The following is a 16,159-nucleotide window of genomic DNA, read 5'->3' as shown; positions in this document are numbered from 1 at the left end:
ATTCCCATCTTCTCTGAGAACATTCTGGGAAAGACTAAATATAACAAGACACTTCAACAGAATCTCATGTTTAAACACAAAAAAAGATCAAGTTAAAATTCAGACAGTAACTGGTTAAACCACCTGAAAACACAAACTAAATACATGAAAATCAGCAGATGAAACAAGTCTTGTCTTCGGTAGAAACTCTCTTCCTAGATTCCTAATCATCAAAACACTGCGCTCTATTTTTTTGCCTTGAGTCAATCCTAATCTAAGATCAGGACTCATTTTGAATTGGCTAGGTTTATTTTTCAGCCTGATTGACCCCCAATTGTATAGAGAATATTCGACTTCCTAATGTAATAGAAGCTCTTCCTGGTGACCTTTTACCACATCCATTTTCAATGGCTGTCATCAACTGAAAATAGCATACGGGTTAGAATGAAAGCAGCTCTTTAATAACTCAAGGCAAGAAACTTCACAAAAAAGAAATTGTCTCCTTTGTAGACTTGCTATGCAAACGTATTCCCTTCTGTTTCAGAAATGTGATGTTATAGCCAAAAGATAACTAAGAGTGAACATAGTGTAGTAACAGTTTTGAGTGACCCAGACTTCCTACAATAGTAAATGGTGCCACTTGATGACATGGAAAAACAATTGCAGTAATACTTACTTCATTAAAATACCCTATTTTTTTAATCAATTCCGGCTTAAATTCTTGCAAAAGGTATTAATTAGTGCTTATATACATGTACTTACTGTATGAAAGCCAAACCAGCCTGTTCCTGAGTACATTTTAAATTATGCCAGTTAGGAACATAGCACCTTCAGTGATGATATGGCACCACCTCTACTGTTCCTTCTCTTTGTGTATTTCAAAATATTCTGAATACACTGATTATTCTGTCAAGTTTGGTGCTGTTTATTCTTTCTTAGAAGGTTAGAAGTACAAATAGCAAAACACACATTTTCTCATTATAAAACTGTGACAAGTATTTCACATTTAAAATAAATTAACAACAACATAAACATTTCCTTCCCTATGCATATTTTCATACAGGAAAGATCTTCTGGCATCATCACCCTACCTAATATTCTGATACTATACTAAAGTCATACTGTGGTAAGAACAACACAGTAAAGCAGTCAGTTCCTGTCTTTAGGTTAAAATTCCTACGGAACAAATGGGAATGATCCAATTTTTTTGAACACAATGATAACACTTACTGTCCAATCATACAAAAGATTGAGGAACCAACACTGAAACTCTATGGACTCAACTGAGGTATCAAAGCAGATGTTAAGTCCTAAAAGAACTAACTTGGATGCTTAGAGAAATACACCTGTTTTGTTTCTTAACCATAGGGCAGACATACTAAGCTTCCTATATCTGTTCAGGAGCGTTGTGCAAGAAGGCTACTCAAAATCTCCATTAGGATAGATGTGTAAAAGGTTTGACATAAAAAGGTCTTACATTTGACCAGCTTCAAATTGTTATATGTCTTAAAGGCAAACAGATGTTATGAATTACACTCTGTATTCAACTATAACTAAAAAACCCCCCACACTTTCAGGTTACTTGTAGCCTTTGTTCAATTATAATTTAATCGAGCTGCTTTCAGATTAAGAATACAGTAAACAGTGATGTAAAATACCAACAATTTGAAAGATTGTAAATATAAATATGTAATGCTTAGGAAGCTGGAATAATACAACATTAGCTCCAAATGATAAAAAATTACCTACTACTTCTCTCTCATCTATTGCAAATATGCTTTTAATCATCCCATTGCCTTAACTGAATGTTGTTTGAATGTACACCTTGCTTTCCCATGGAGTAATATTCCTCAAAGCAGACAGGCAGGTAACAGGCAGCTAGTGCCCTTACTCTGTAATTCCAGTCTCAAACCTCAAACTAAGGTCCTCACTTTAAAACTGCAGATTCTTCTTATAAAACAAACAAACAAAACCAACAAAAAATCCTCACTAAAATCACACCACAACAGCCTTGTTCCTTTCTCAAAGAAACATTACAACAGGTTCTCAAGTTGGATTGCATACCTATTAGAGGTGGATACAAAGGGCAGAAGTTCTCAAAAGAGAACAGAAATACAGCCTTTGGTCGTTATCTCCTTTCAGTTTCAGTATACCTCCAGGATGCCTCCAGTAAATCAAAGCTATTCTCAGACCATCTTAGATTAGCTGATTGTCAGACCAGACTTAGCTTAGTCCTATTTTTCTTCCTCTGGCTACCCCATTCCTTTCTCACTCCCATCTCCTTAAGTTCCTGTGAATTCTGTAGAGCTTAATTTGCTCAGAAGATGATCCATAATACAGATGTGGATTTTTTTTTTTTTTTTTTTTTTTTTTTTGGAAAGGAATATGCAGTGTGTAAAATCAGTCAGACAAACATGTACAAAACACGGACCAAAACTTACTTCTCGTTCCAGTCAGCCAGGAGGAAGAAGGATCTTTTAACTGGTATATTTTTGCAAATCTTGACTTGACATATTGTCTTCCCAGCATAAGTTAGTGAACAGGAAAAAGAAAAAACTTTGTAGCTACAAAGGGAAGGAAAAAAAAAAAAAGAGAAAAGATTAATTGTAATGTAACATATCCAGCACAGTAAATTTGGGGCTAATCATTCAGAAACTTGTGAAGATCCACCCTTTCATGTAAAAATTAAAATAATGAATCTCATATTAATGTAGTAGGTGGAGAAGGTTATTTTGGGTTTTTTGTTGTTTGGTTTTTTTTTTTAGTGTTTGGAATTCAGAAAAAGTACTTAAAACACCTAAATTCTACTCCGTGTTTTTGTCATTAGGACTAATTTTTTTTTTCATTATTGCAGTCAAGGGAAGTTTGGACATAAGATGTGAAGTGTTACAACTTGCTCATCATACAACTTCAGTCAACAGTCAATCTATTTATGCTTTTCCCAATCAGTAAAAAACAGGTTACCAGTTAAGGGAATCTATGCATTCATTACAGCAGAAGCATTAAAGACCTTTGTGTTGACATTCTTCGGATACTTAACTGACTAGTTTCATACTGTAATTCAGGTCTGGGACTATCTGTTGGTTTCATATTCTTCTTGCTAAAGTCTTATAAAATTATAGTTAAAATAGAGGAATAGCATATAATCAACTAATGTTCTTAACTGGTCTTGTAACTTCCAGATGTTCCTGCCACTCTCAGCTTTAGACCACATTCTGCACAAAAATGATGAACATGGGAAAGAGAGTCAAATCTGAACAAAAAATTTGAAGCATTTGCAGACTGAAGGTGCCTGGCTTTGCCTTTTTTTAAAGGTATGATTGTTGATCTCTTCCAGAACATTATAATAATTGTTACGCTTATTATAGCAGATATGCTTTTTTTTTCTCTCTCATTTTTTTCTTCTCCCCCCCCCAAATTCAAAGGAAAGGATCTGGAATCTCTAGTACCTATGAGATGTCAATGCAGAGAAAGGAATAAAATACCTTACAAGACTAGAAAATGCTTCTGCTCTTAAATATGGAATCTTTTCTGTAGAGTCTAAATGTTACAAACAGTTAGAGGACAGTGCAGGAAGTAATAGGTTTTAATACAATCAAATGATTAAGCATGGCTGTTTAAATAGAAGTATTGATACACAATATACAGATATATCCCTGATTTATGCACCATAAGGACCTAATCCTGCAAAGATTAAGGCTTACACAATGGTTCACTCTAACTGAAGTCATAAAGGTTTTTCAGAGTGCATGCACTTCAACACGTTTTAGGTCTTTGAAGAGCATTTTGCCTGGGTACCCTCCCTGTGAGTTCAAAGGCATGACTCTATAGTCTTGTCCCAAAGATCACCTCGTATCATCCAGATGTAGATAGGAATCTGATTTTTGGGGATAGAAAAACAAATGCAGCCAAACATGAAGCTAGCAATGTTATGCCACTGGCATCAATTAGGGCATATCTGCTTGGGATTTAAATGAGATAAAACAACAAACTGCTAAAAAAACCCAAGAAGGAATGAAAATACAGTAAGGAAAGGTAATCAGTTTAATTATTCTGCAACTTTTAAGGTCTCCACTTATCTTTTTAATGAGGACAGTAATACTGCAATAAGAAATTGAGGGCATAAATATAAAAATTGACAAAAAGCCAACCCACAAAAATGAACTTGAGAGGGATTTGACAGGATACTAACAGGATTCTATAACATAAGACAGTTCACTTTCCCTTATCCCAAATGATTGAAAGAAAAGCCATTTATCACGTACTAGTATGTATAGAAAAAAAAACACAATGAGAGACAGACAGTAAGGGATGTCAAAATTCTAACATTTATAATACGTATATTGTATATATATGCAGGAATATACATTATATATATATATATTAAAATACAGCAAGATCATAAAATGTGACCTTTGGGAAAGGGAAAACAAGACTTGTGACATAGCCAGCACAAATTCATGCACTGCGGAAATAAGAATGGGGAGTGTGCATGTGAAAGAAATTAGTAAAAGTATTTGAGGAAAGTAGGTGTCAGAGAGGCAGCCCATGTTAAGAAGTTCATGCTAGCTATGAATACTGGAAAGACTGGAAAGAGAGATTAAGGAGCAATTCTCATTTTCACATGCTTAAACATAGCATTCAAGTTATCGGTGGCCTTTAGGCCATATGTAATTTCACATTTTTCTGGTAAAACACAAAATGCAGTGAGAATGGTATAACCATCTGCAAAATCAGGATAATGGTTATAGTTCTGTATTTTTACCTTAACTGATGCAAATTCATTTTTTTATTAAACTGATAATTACAAATAATGCTGTATAGTATACTCTCTTGCTTATAGTCTAATGCAAATGATCCCACTGGTTTTTAATCAGTCATTTGGAATTCAAGGTAAAGTGGGAGCAAGGGGAAAGTATTAATAAAATCTCAGAGAAAGCATTTTGACTCATAAAAATACTGCTAGCAGACCGTAGTGGTCTGTCCTCCTTTGATTGCACTGGAGTGGTAAGAAGAGAACACCAGATTTCCTCAGAGTAGGAAAACCAGCTATTTGAAGAGACAACTAATTTGTCCAAATAAACAATTAAGAAGAGAACATTTCAATCAGGTTTTTATTAGATGCCTCTCTTTTTTCCTTCCTCCGCTATGCTGATATACTAGGTATACTTGGACCTATAAACTACACTTATTTTAATCACTATCTATAAAGACGATCGTCAATTTACACGTGCTTAGCCAAGTAATGTGGTTTGAATACATGAAGAGCAAAAATTGCTGATAAAGCCTCAGCCAGAATGAGTTTAAGCAAGTACCCCTGTGTTTAACTTGGTAAGCTGACCTTCAATCCTTACAGTTATTTGTACTGCAGAGGCCACACAAAGTCCCAGTCCAAACTCTCTCAGCATGCAGCACCCAAGCCTTTCCTCCCTCCCTCCAAGCAAGTAGGTGTCACAAGCATTTGTACACCTACCTGTCAAGGCCAGTGCTCTGACCTTGCTTCTATTCCCTTCCTTCTACACTGGTCAAGGGCAACCATCCAGGCCACGTCCTTGATTCACCATCTGTCTATGCGGCCTGGAAGTCTCCTAGTCAGTCAAGCTTAAGTAAGGGCGCTTCATGCTAGAAACGTAGTGGAGATGCACTCCCCTACTCTGTCTCTAACATTAGTCTTGGAGTATCACCAAAGCAACAGAGGTAAGCTAGGATCTGTGAAAAACATGTGATCATAAGGGACAACACCCTGGCTTGTGAACACCTGCTAGATCTCCTCCTACCTGTTCACCCAGGCTTCTGGGATGTTATGAGCAGCATAAACAGTGAAGCTGAGCTGAGAATCTAGGCTGATGTCTGCACATGAAGGGCTTTTAGGTATGCTGGCAAGCTGGAAATCTGCATCAAAGCTTCTGCTGTAAACATGGATGAGACAAGAGATGGCCATGGAGAGCTCAGTCACAGAAGTCTCTATTAACACTGAGAGGAGAGAGAGAAATAAAGAAAGGTTAGCGATAGGTCATCTATGAAGAACCATATTCATCTTAAACCACCAGTTATGGCTTTGAAATGCTTTCTAATAAAATTTAATTAAAATGATATAACCTACCAACTGAAGCCAATTAGCCACCTGTGCTTTTGAAACCAGCCTTAGCTCATTTCTGGTGTATCATTAACCGTCTTTCATTACAGTGCTTTCAAACTAAGGCATTTTCAAAGCAAGCATTTTAAACTACATCAAGTCAGTGTGTGCCTCAGATATGCCATTTTAGTCTGTTTTTGTGCTGGAAGGGTTTTTCTTATGTATGTGTTTTGTAATTTCAGCAGCTAAGTAGCCTCTTAGTTCAAGGGAACTGGCAATGCAGCAGTGGAGAATGGAGAAAAGGCACTGGTTAAATTTTAAGACTATAAAGCTGTTGCAACTCTGGGTAAACAATTCATAAAATATACACCATAGCAGCCACAAGCAGACATAGTCAGCATTCAGCTGGTCATGGATTGGTGATAACATTATACAACGATGGACACTGAAATACATATCTATATGGATATATATGAAATGCAGGCTCTACCCTCATTTATATCACACCTTTATTTATGAAATGGCTGGCCTCAGCTCTGCAGTGCTTTTTTTCTGCAATTCTGCAGTTACTGGCTTTTATGCATCTCCCCTCTCTCTGTGTTTTTCAAACAGCTAGGGGATTGCCTGATTGCCAGTGTAAATTAAAATCCCTGGTCCTGGCAGACTCCATCAAGTGAAGAGAGCTGGTACAAGCACTCCTTTCTCAGGCAAGGGACAGGTTGAGAAAGTGTCAGGGTACATTGTATCATTCCAAGATCAGGAAGATTTGTCTTCCAAGAGGAGTACCCCAAATTCTTCTTCCCGGCCCCCCCCCAACGCATGGGTTCCTACATGATCAAGAACATGCTCTCACCGCCTGTTACAGTTGCCAACTTGTCTGGCCACTGTATTCGGCAGCCATCTATTAGCTGTCTAATAGTGTCTATTGAAAAAAAAATATCCCAGCAATAGGAAGCCTGAGATTTGCTTATGTTAGCTTTTCATACTTGAGATAGGTGCAGGAATCCTGCCCAGCATCGGATACAGATACCACGATTCACTGGACTTAGCCATCTTGATTTCCTGACAGAAACATCTCCAAAAACTTACCCTTGGTCTGGAGTTTTATTCCCCTTCTTTGATACCTTTTGCCTTTAAACTAGCAAATGCTCAGAACTATTGAGTCATAAAACGCATTGCAAACAGTTCAAAAGAATTATTTCAGTCTTCATTTTATAATAGACAAATTTTAACTATGTAACAATAGAGATATACATAAAATGGAAATAGTTTGACATAGACAGGGGCTTGCTACTGGAAATACAGATGGCAAATTATTGCACCCGTGAGGAACTGGCTAGAATACTACATCTTGTCGTGCTGTAATTGTCTTCCACGTATGAAAATGGAAACATTTTAGGGACTAACAGGTTAAGAAAACTTATTGCTTTTACTCTCTGTGTATAGTCCTCTGTCTGGTACTTGTTTTTAATTATATTTTTATTTATTCTCATTACTATTTTATCCATTTACCATCGTTCACCATAATTGTTCTGAATAAATCTTTTCCTCTAATGAATTTTTTTCCCTAAAATACCATTTTATTCACATAACCAGTTTTCTTGGATATGTAATAACTTAGCACCTTCCAAACTAAATGTTTAATGTGCACTGAATTCTTTTACATTCCAAGGGATTACCTATAGTCATGAAGATAAAACCTTCTTAAGTGGTCCAGAAGAGGACATCAGTGGACTACCATTTGAGCCAGTATTTTCTACTTTATCTGACAAGTACCATACTGTTTGTATTAAGAAAAAAAAACAGCTACTTAGGAGACTCCCTGGCTCCAATCTTTTCAAAGTGGCAGACAGGTAGAGGTAGTGTACTAGCAAAGCCCTTATTTATGCAAATTGGCCTCCTGAAGTCAATGACTGCTGAGTGGAACCCTCTCAGCTTTTTCTCCAAAAGAAGGTGAAACGTAGCTCAGAATCTGTGTAAACTTCCTGCTGTATGTTGAAACGTACCTTTTGGCCACCAGCAATTTTTACACAGTCCATATTCTAAGCTATAAGGCAATGTTTCAAATTTTGTTCTCCAGAACAAGAGGAAATGTATAATATTTCAGCTAAGCCACAGAAAGAAAGGAATACTCCTTAGACAAAATAATAAATAAATAAAAAAAAAAAGTCAGGAGAAACATACACAATAGGGTAAATATTTTCCATAAAAGCAAATTTACATATTGTCAGGCAAGGAAGTGAATAAGATGCAAGATGCTTATCGCTATATCCAAGCTATCTTGTCCGCTAGCCATGTTTGCAGAAGACTGACTCTCATGATTTACCTGAGAGACAAAACTGAATGTCAGATACATAAAAAACCAGGCAAACAAACAAACAAAGAAAGCACCAAAAGTGAGGCAAAACAAGGAAAAGCACATTTTTTTGCCTCATTTATAACATGCTTCAATCTGTCAGTAGTGAGGTGAAAAAAGTTTCTTGGGTGTCAGGGACCTGCCCACCCTACAAGATCTATGTGGCTGCATGGGGCAAGGTTAACAGCCTTCACTTAGTTCCAGACGATGTCCATTAGACTCCCTGCTGAAGGGAGCTGGAAAATGTTCTTCTTTTTCCTCTCTCTCTTAAATTTCCACCTTTCACCCATGCTGTCTGTGCCTGAATGCAGAAATGGAGCCAGTTCAGAAGCAGGGCCTGGTGTGGGCCTACAGGCTGTCCCTCTTGCTAAGATGGCGTCTGAGGGGTGGAGACAGCAATGAGGCAACCAGTTCAGCAGCAGGCAAAGGGAGACAAATGAAACTTCAGCGTTATTGATCTAATTATTAGGATATGCAAAATGAAGATTTTCTCAGGAATAGTTTCTCAGTTGTAAGCAAATGTCCAAGTATGACCTGGTCTGCAGCTGCCACAATTTTTCTACATTCATTTTCCCACCTTCGTCAGCTCTCACTTTAAAATGGCCTATGGTTTCTGTGCCAGAGTCAGCCCTTTTCCCCCCCAGTCTTCACTCATTAAGCTCAGCAGCAATTAACTAAATTAGACGAACATCTTGGCTAGTCTGTAAGCGTCCATTACTCACAAGATTTAGTCAGCATCTTTTCACTATATTTTTATGAGCTGCTGAATAGGATTTGGTATGCTGAAATTATATTGCCCATTCATGAAGCCAGAGAATGTTACTGCTTTTTATACCTTTTACAATTAATGAATCTTAGATGAGAAAGGACTATGGTGTTTCACTGATTTACACAGCACAGGCTATGGACTTCCTACAGCAGATTCACAGCTTCAGCTATGCCAGAGTTTATCGTACAGAAAGGTGTCCCAGGCATAGCCAGTACCTTGGAAATATATGTATACACCACATCAAAGTGAATTGTGACCAAGATTTATCATCTCACAACTCAAACCTCATAATTTATTTCTGGTGTGAAATTATTTGGCATCACCTTCTCACTGAAGGTGAGAAGAAATGAGACTTGCAGAAATGAGACCAAAGGAAGTGAACTTTAACCACAGCTGCCAGATATGCTTATTTCTGACATGTGTTCCTTGTAAATGAAGTTTGAAGGAATTAATTTCACCCTTGGTGGGAAACAGAACAATCCACATCATCCCTAAAAGTGTTAATGAATACACCTGCAGGTGCCTTCCAGATCTAGTAAGGAACATACTAGCATATTCCTTATAGAAAACCACTTACTTTCTTCTTCTCAGTCCAGTATTACAACTCACATATTATTTTAGTGCCAGACCTTCCAACAGAGTAGGTACTTTGCTGTTATTGCACTAGCAGATGATGCCAATTTAATATGTATTAAACACGCCCTCTCTGACTCTATGCATGTTTCCTCTTGGTAAAATATGACAAATATCTAGTTGAACAGAATTTGGAGGGAAGGCTTAAGACCCTTTTGACACCTTAAATATATTTCGGAGAACAGGAGGTTGATATTGTTCTTTCCAACTTATTTTCAGAGAGAAGAAAAAGAGCAAGATCCTAAATGCAGTTTAGGTCATACACACACACACACTCAAAAAACACCCGGAAAAAACCCAAAAACTTAACATTTAGGTAAGGTGCTAAGCAACATTAATTATACCATTATTATAATAGGAAAAAGGCAAAACATGGAAAAGCTGTAATGCAAATACTGATCAGATGCAATTTCCAAGCACCAGTGTTTACCTTATTGTTGCCTCCTACTAGTTGAAGAAACCTATGAATTATCCCTTGGAAGAAACTTAAAAATCTCCTGCTATCCTGGTATCAAAAATGTCTCTGCTACTATATACTTTACATAGTAGCAAGGCCTTAGTAACTTCTAATCTTTTGGGGAACCAGGGGGTTACCGTTATTTAAAAATTGGTCTTAGTTAAAAAAAACCCTGGCTTTCAGAACAACATGTCAGGATGTAACACAGCAAAAACTTAGTGGTAAAGAGCCATCCTTGCATTTGAAGACAATGCAGGAGACACGTACAGAGATGAAAAATAATAAATTTAAAACTCTTGACATCTTTCCATATTCTGGAACAAAAAGTGATTTTTTCAAAACAAAACTATAACTGCTAGGAAAACAAGGAACTGGAGCTTTCAATTTTATATAGGAAAACCTTCAAAAAAAAAAAGGAAGGGGAAAAAATTGAAGTGTTTTTTTTTTTAATTTCTGTGGTGAATATTTTTATGATTGGGTTTAGAAGCAACTATTAAATTGCAAGCACAATTAGTGAACCTTTATACCCTTAAATGTAATGACAACTTCCTTGTGTATCATCAAGGTATCTGATATCTGCATTTACTCAAAAACTCCAGCAATTCTGTTGGAAAAGACTGTTGATTCAATACCACCAGTTCATGGTGCATACTAGACTTTCTGGGATGGAACCCAGAGAACTACTGAACAAATTCCAAAAGCTGCTTATTGTGTCTGATCCGGTGAAATCCCCGCCTGAAGTAGCAAGGCTGCAGACATCGTATAAACATTCATTGATCAGCTTTTGAGAAGCACACATGGACTCAGTTTTGTACTAGCTTGCAGCCTATCTTTTCATACTCTGTATTGCAGCAAACCCCAATGCCAGATCTCTAACTTGAATAATCTTATTCTTTATTTTCTGGGAAAACTTGATGCTGCAGAAAGGTGCTGATGTCTAGAAATGTCTATCGTTCCTCACACTTAAAAGAAATTAAAAAAAAATACTTTGAGCACTAAAACATTAATATAATCTTCTAAGGACTTCATGCAGAGGAAAAAGAACATGATCCAGACTTAAGCATAACACGGATAAGTCCTGCTCTGTTCACAGCAATGGAACAATTGATACATGGAACAAGAGATAACACTGTTAATAGAGTCAGTTATGGCAACACTAAATCAAAGCTAGATATTTTGAATATAGTCTTTGACTTGCTTAGTCCATGGTGAATGACTACTATTAAACCTCTGATAATCTTTTACTAAAGAGAAGGAGTAAAGTAGTTTCTAAACAAATTATTAAGTAAGGATTTAATCTTAATTGTATCCTTTATCTTTTCCTCTTTTGTGGTAGAAAGAAGTTATAATGAAGAAAAACAAAACTCTTATGATACTTAGGGTAGTAGCTATCACTTGGAGAGGAAGAGGAGAAGAAAAAGACCTTATTAGTTCAAGTAACTGCTGCTCTTACTATTTAAATTTGGTCCTGTTTTCTTCAAGATAAACATGAATACATATAAGAGACAGAGAAGAACAGTACAAGCAGGGAATGTAGTCTGTTTCTTCCTCGGCTGTCAATGCTGACTTCATTTGCAATTGTGCTGCTAGAGAAAGCAACGCACGTGGTTTTTAAGCTTCATGGAAATACAGAAAAATTTGCCAGCACTGAGCTAAAGTGGTGATTTCACTTTACTTTTGGGTCACAGGCTTGCAAATATTTGCATGCCTGCAATTCTAGCTGGCTAAGCGTTAGGAAGTAAAAAGAGGGCAGGAAGCAAATGAGGTGGAAAAAGAAATACAAAGGTAATTTCAGCAGGAATGAACATCTCTCCACCTAGCTGGTTTTTACTTCCAGCTTCAGCAGGTGAGAATATCGTCTGGATCCCTTTCAGGCTCTGTTCCTAGGTCAATGGATGGGAGGTCAACATGGCATTATCATGAAGGTGAGCACTGAGAAGAGAGGGACTAAGGAAAGCTCATGATCCCCGAAAGAAAAGATGTGTAGAATGGCTTTGTCCACCTCTTGGGGATCGGGCCTAGGCCAGCAGATCAGTTGTGGTCATTGCTCTTACATTTTGTTTTTATCAGACATGCCCTTAACACCAGCTTTGATACAACAGCTGGACTTTTCTGTTAGCACTCATTAGCCTAACTTTAAGTATTTTGCTGTCTTTTAGAAGTTTATTTAATAGGTGCAGATATAAGGCATGTAGTATGTTAAAAAGAACATTAAATGTATATCACTGCATGTAAGAGGTTAATTTGCATTTTGGTTATCTTGGACAACTTTGAATGTAGGCTTCTCTACAGAATGACTAGTGACCTGCAAGTTCTGACTTGAAACTGGTAAGTTGCAGTTTCTAATATGACACTACCAAAAGGATTCTGCAAATGTTATGAAATTAGGGTGTGCTGAGAACAAACAGGGAAGCATCACTCCTCAGAGTTGAAGGTTTCCTGGCATAAATAAATCGGTACAGAGAAGTAGAGACTTAAAAAACCTGATTCCTTTACTGTTATTCAATAAATCAGATTTTCCTTGAGGAAGGTGCTGACTCAATGAAGTCCAAATTTGGAAATATCTTTAAGCAGAGGAATGTTTTAGATGCTTTCCAGCCAGGTTTTCTGAACAGTGTGCAGTGGTAGATGTTGATTAGTAACTATTCATTCTTTTCATCGTCAACAATTAGTTAAGACTCTTAATAGATGACTATATCTAAGGGAGAGGAATCCTACAAACTGTATTTACCTTCTCCTCCCTTCTGCACCTGCGTGTTCTCCCCCCACCCCATGGCCCTCCAGATGCTTAGCTTTTCCCGGCAGCTTACAAATATAATTGCTGTTTCTCTGTTTGCTGTTCATGAAGTTGAATAATGGCGAAACAAGAAGCCTGGCATTTGGAATCCTGCCTTTGAACCACCTTTGTGTTTGAAAGGCTGTTGCAATCTTTGTGGTTGGTTCACCTTTTTTGCGCCTCTGAGCATGCCACAATCGAGAAAAGCAGACAGAGGAAAAAAGAAAGAGAGGAAAAAAGGCACCTCAGAGTCCACTTTTTTCCTCAGATGAAATGGAGGGAGACCACTGTTCCACAGCACACCCCAGCCCACCCCAGCATTCAGATGGAGGGCCCTTTGAAAGCATCCACGTAGCATCCCCAGCAGCACGTCGCAGGCCAGCCACAGAGGGGTAGAGAAGGACCCACGCCCCGATGCAACTGTCCCCTCCGGGAACCCAACACAGGCACCCACCACAGGACAGACTCCGGCACATCCCTGAGTCTGCGAGGTGCTCCGCAGCAGTGCTAACAGTACTGGGCATTAGCCATGAGTCTAAGCTAATTTTAACTGAGGTGTTAAACAAGGCGGGGTCTATGATTTTGTCCATTAATGATTAACCTACTCTTATGACTATATATCATTTAAGACAACACACTATTTACACAAAAAAAAGACAAAGAACTAAAGCTTAAGGAGGGAGGAATAAAAGTTATTGCAACCAAGTAGAAAAGCCATACACAAAAATAATTTTGTAGTCTTTCATGAAGTTCCTTATTTTCCCTTTTCTCTGCAGAAAAAGTTGGGATTAAGGACAACTGCTATGACAACCACTAACTGTAATGAGTTCTTTCACTCTACTATTTGTTCTCCATATTTAAATCTCCAGATTAGTTTTGGGAAATGCTATATTCTATTTATTTTTAGATCACTTAAAATTTAACTTGTCATAATTACCTTATTATACGATGCAGTATGTAAACAACTGCAATATGCCAACTGTAACAGTTCACTAATACAAACAAATAGCAAAATGTGCATTTTCTGATGATATATCTTGAATTAACATATTTTAAAAATAACACTTTACCTTTGTTTGGTGTTTCCACACTTTGAAGTGAATTCTATAAAGACAAAACCCAAGGGAAAAAGTAATCAGTTAGTTCAAAAAAGACCAGATAGCAGTTATAATGGTTTTAGGAGTAGTACTCACGGAAAATAAGGTGAGAAAGGGGAAGGATGCATCCTAACGTTATGATAACATAAGACATGGCTGGGATTCAGAGTACAAGGACCTGCTTTCCAGCTCTTCCACCTGCTTCCTCTACCATCTCAGACAAGTCATTTCTGATAGTATTTATGCATATCAAGGTACAAAGGAGCACTTATCAATATTGGAGGTGCATACACATTTTCAGCATTGGTATAACAGATAAGAATACCCTCTCCATCCTTTTGCACGCCTTATATATTCACAATTGAATCCCACAATCATGTTGAGCAGGCAGAGCCTCCCCGTACTTTCAAAGCTGAGGATCACAAATTCTCTACTCAAGTGGCCTACATTTCAGCCACGTTCCTGTGCCAAATCAGCAAAAACAGCTATCCTCTTCAAAGGCGTTTGAGCAGGCAGCGAACCAGAGACAGCCAACTGGAAATATTAGGCGCAGAGATTTAGGAGGTGTTTATGCCCTTGGAGCCTAAACACAGCTCTCGATGCCTAACATTAATTCAATATCTGGATTCCCACCTCTCATATCCCACTGCTGTCAGCAGGAACTGCTGGGTGCTTATAACCGCTGTAAGGTCAGGCCAGTTATTCAGACTGAACAGAGTAGCCTAATTAAACTTTTTTTTTTAAAGCTGCTCTATTAAATCCCCAAGTACAATAACTAGCATCAATCAGACCTTGCTCCAGCCTTCTCAGACAGTGGGCAAAATTAAAGATTGCTATGCTGCCTGTGCCTCCCTGTCTGCGCAGGAAAAAGTGCCGCCATGGCAGGTAGCTCAGCACATCTCCCAGGACAGGCAGCACCCGCAGCCCCGGGGCAGCGGGTGGGACCCAGGCCTGGGCCCAAAGGCAAGTGCAGGCAACCAGCTTCCCCTGCCAGCTGCTCAGTCTGCCCCATCTTCTCCTGGCTGTGACATCAGACTCGCATGTAACGAGGCGACATAGAAGTAAGTTATTGAGGTGCAAATCCTGACCAGAGAGACTAGCAAGCTAATTCTGTTCCAGTATTGCCGGTGGTTTGCACTGTTTGAGCCCGCGCCCCTGTCCCTGAAAGGTTTACTACTCTTTGCAGTCATTAATCCCTCTGCAGCAGGCTGAGAATGCTTTGTGTTAGTACATATGTATTCAGCAGGATGCTTCTTAAAAATTACAATGCATGCAGGAGGTGACATAAGAAGTACAACGCTGGATGCACATTCCCCCTCTGGTACCCGGTTTGGAGCTGCCGGCGTTTTTCTGGTAAATACGAAGAGAAGTCAAATGCTTACTTGAGGGGAGAAAAGCAACCTCCAGGCTGATAAATATGTTTTCACAATCTTTATAATGCAGTGAGACAAATGGGAACACAGACCTTTGTTCAATTCTCTCAAATTTTGGAAAGTAAACAACGTTTTGCAACAGCGCTTATAATTTCAACATAGTGTAGCCCATTTAATATACAGTGGATTAGTGCCTGTTCTGGCAGCATTTGATCTCCTAGGACTTTTTGTGAGCTGCTGTAAGAAAGGAAGGAAAGAAAAAGAGATGAAAAACATTAATTGTGCTGCAGACCCAGCGTTTCCCCTGAATGGATTTTAAAATCCCAGGGTTAGGTTGGTTAGAGACTGAATGAATCACATTTAAAGAGAGATGCAATCAGTTAAGAAGAAACTATCACTGGTGCCAGTTGCTTTCATAATCTCTTAACCACGGGACAGGAATGCAGAGTACTGGCAGTGAGGAGGCAGTAAGGAGGTAATAAGTACAGTTTAATTAAACACAGAAGATTGGATGTAAGTTTCTTAGTTTTTCTTTTTTTTTTTTTTTCTTCCTTAAAACCAGAATTAAGTAAAAGCACAATGAGGTTTGGGTTTTTTTAAGTATGCTAGCACACATGTACAGATACGTATACACAAACATATA

General features: G+C 38.1%; 1 protein-coding gene across 1 annotated transcript in view; it reads right to left on the bottom strand.

Moving 5' to 3' along the window:
- Positions 1 to 16,159, bottom strand: part of PIK3C2G (phosphatidylinositol-4-phosphate 3-kinase catalytic subunit type 2 gamma) — a gene marked incomplete at both ends in the record, with an annotated part of 202,712 nt that overhangs the window by 143,699 nt on the left and 42,854 nt on the right. The window contains 3 exons of the mRNA XM_082012052.1: positions 2,421 to 2,543; positions 5,757 to 5,952; positions 14,117 to 14,150. Coding sequence (XP_081868178.1) covers positions 2,421 to 2,543; positions 5,757 to 5,952; positions 14,117 to 14,150 — 353 coding nt within the window. The remainder of the gene's footprint in view (positions 1 to 2,420; positions 2,544 to 5,756; positions 5,953 to 14,116; positions 14,151 to 16,159) is intronic.

The sequence above is a fragment of the Phaethon aethereus genome, assembly GCF_964289735.1.
Source record: "Phaethon aethereus genome assembly, chromosome: 1".
Classification (NCBI taxonomy): domain Eukaryota; kingdom Metazoa; phylum Chordata; class Aves; order Phaethontiformes; family Phaethontidae; genus Phaethon; species Phaethon aethereus.
This window is presented reverse-complemented; position numbering and strand designations above follow the sequence as displayed.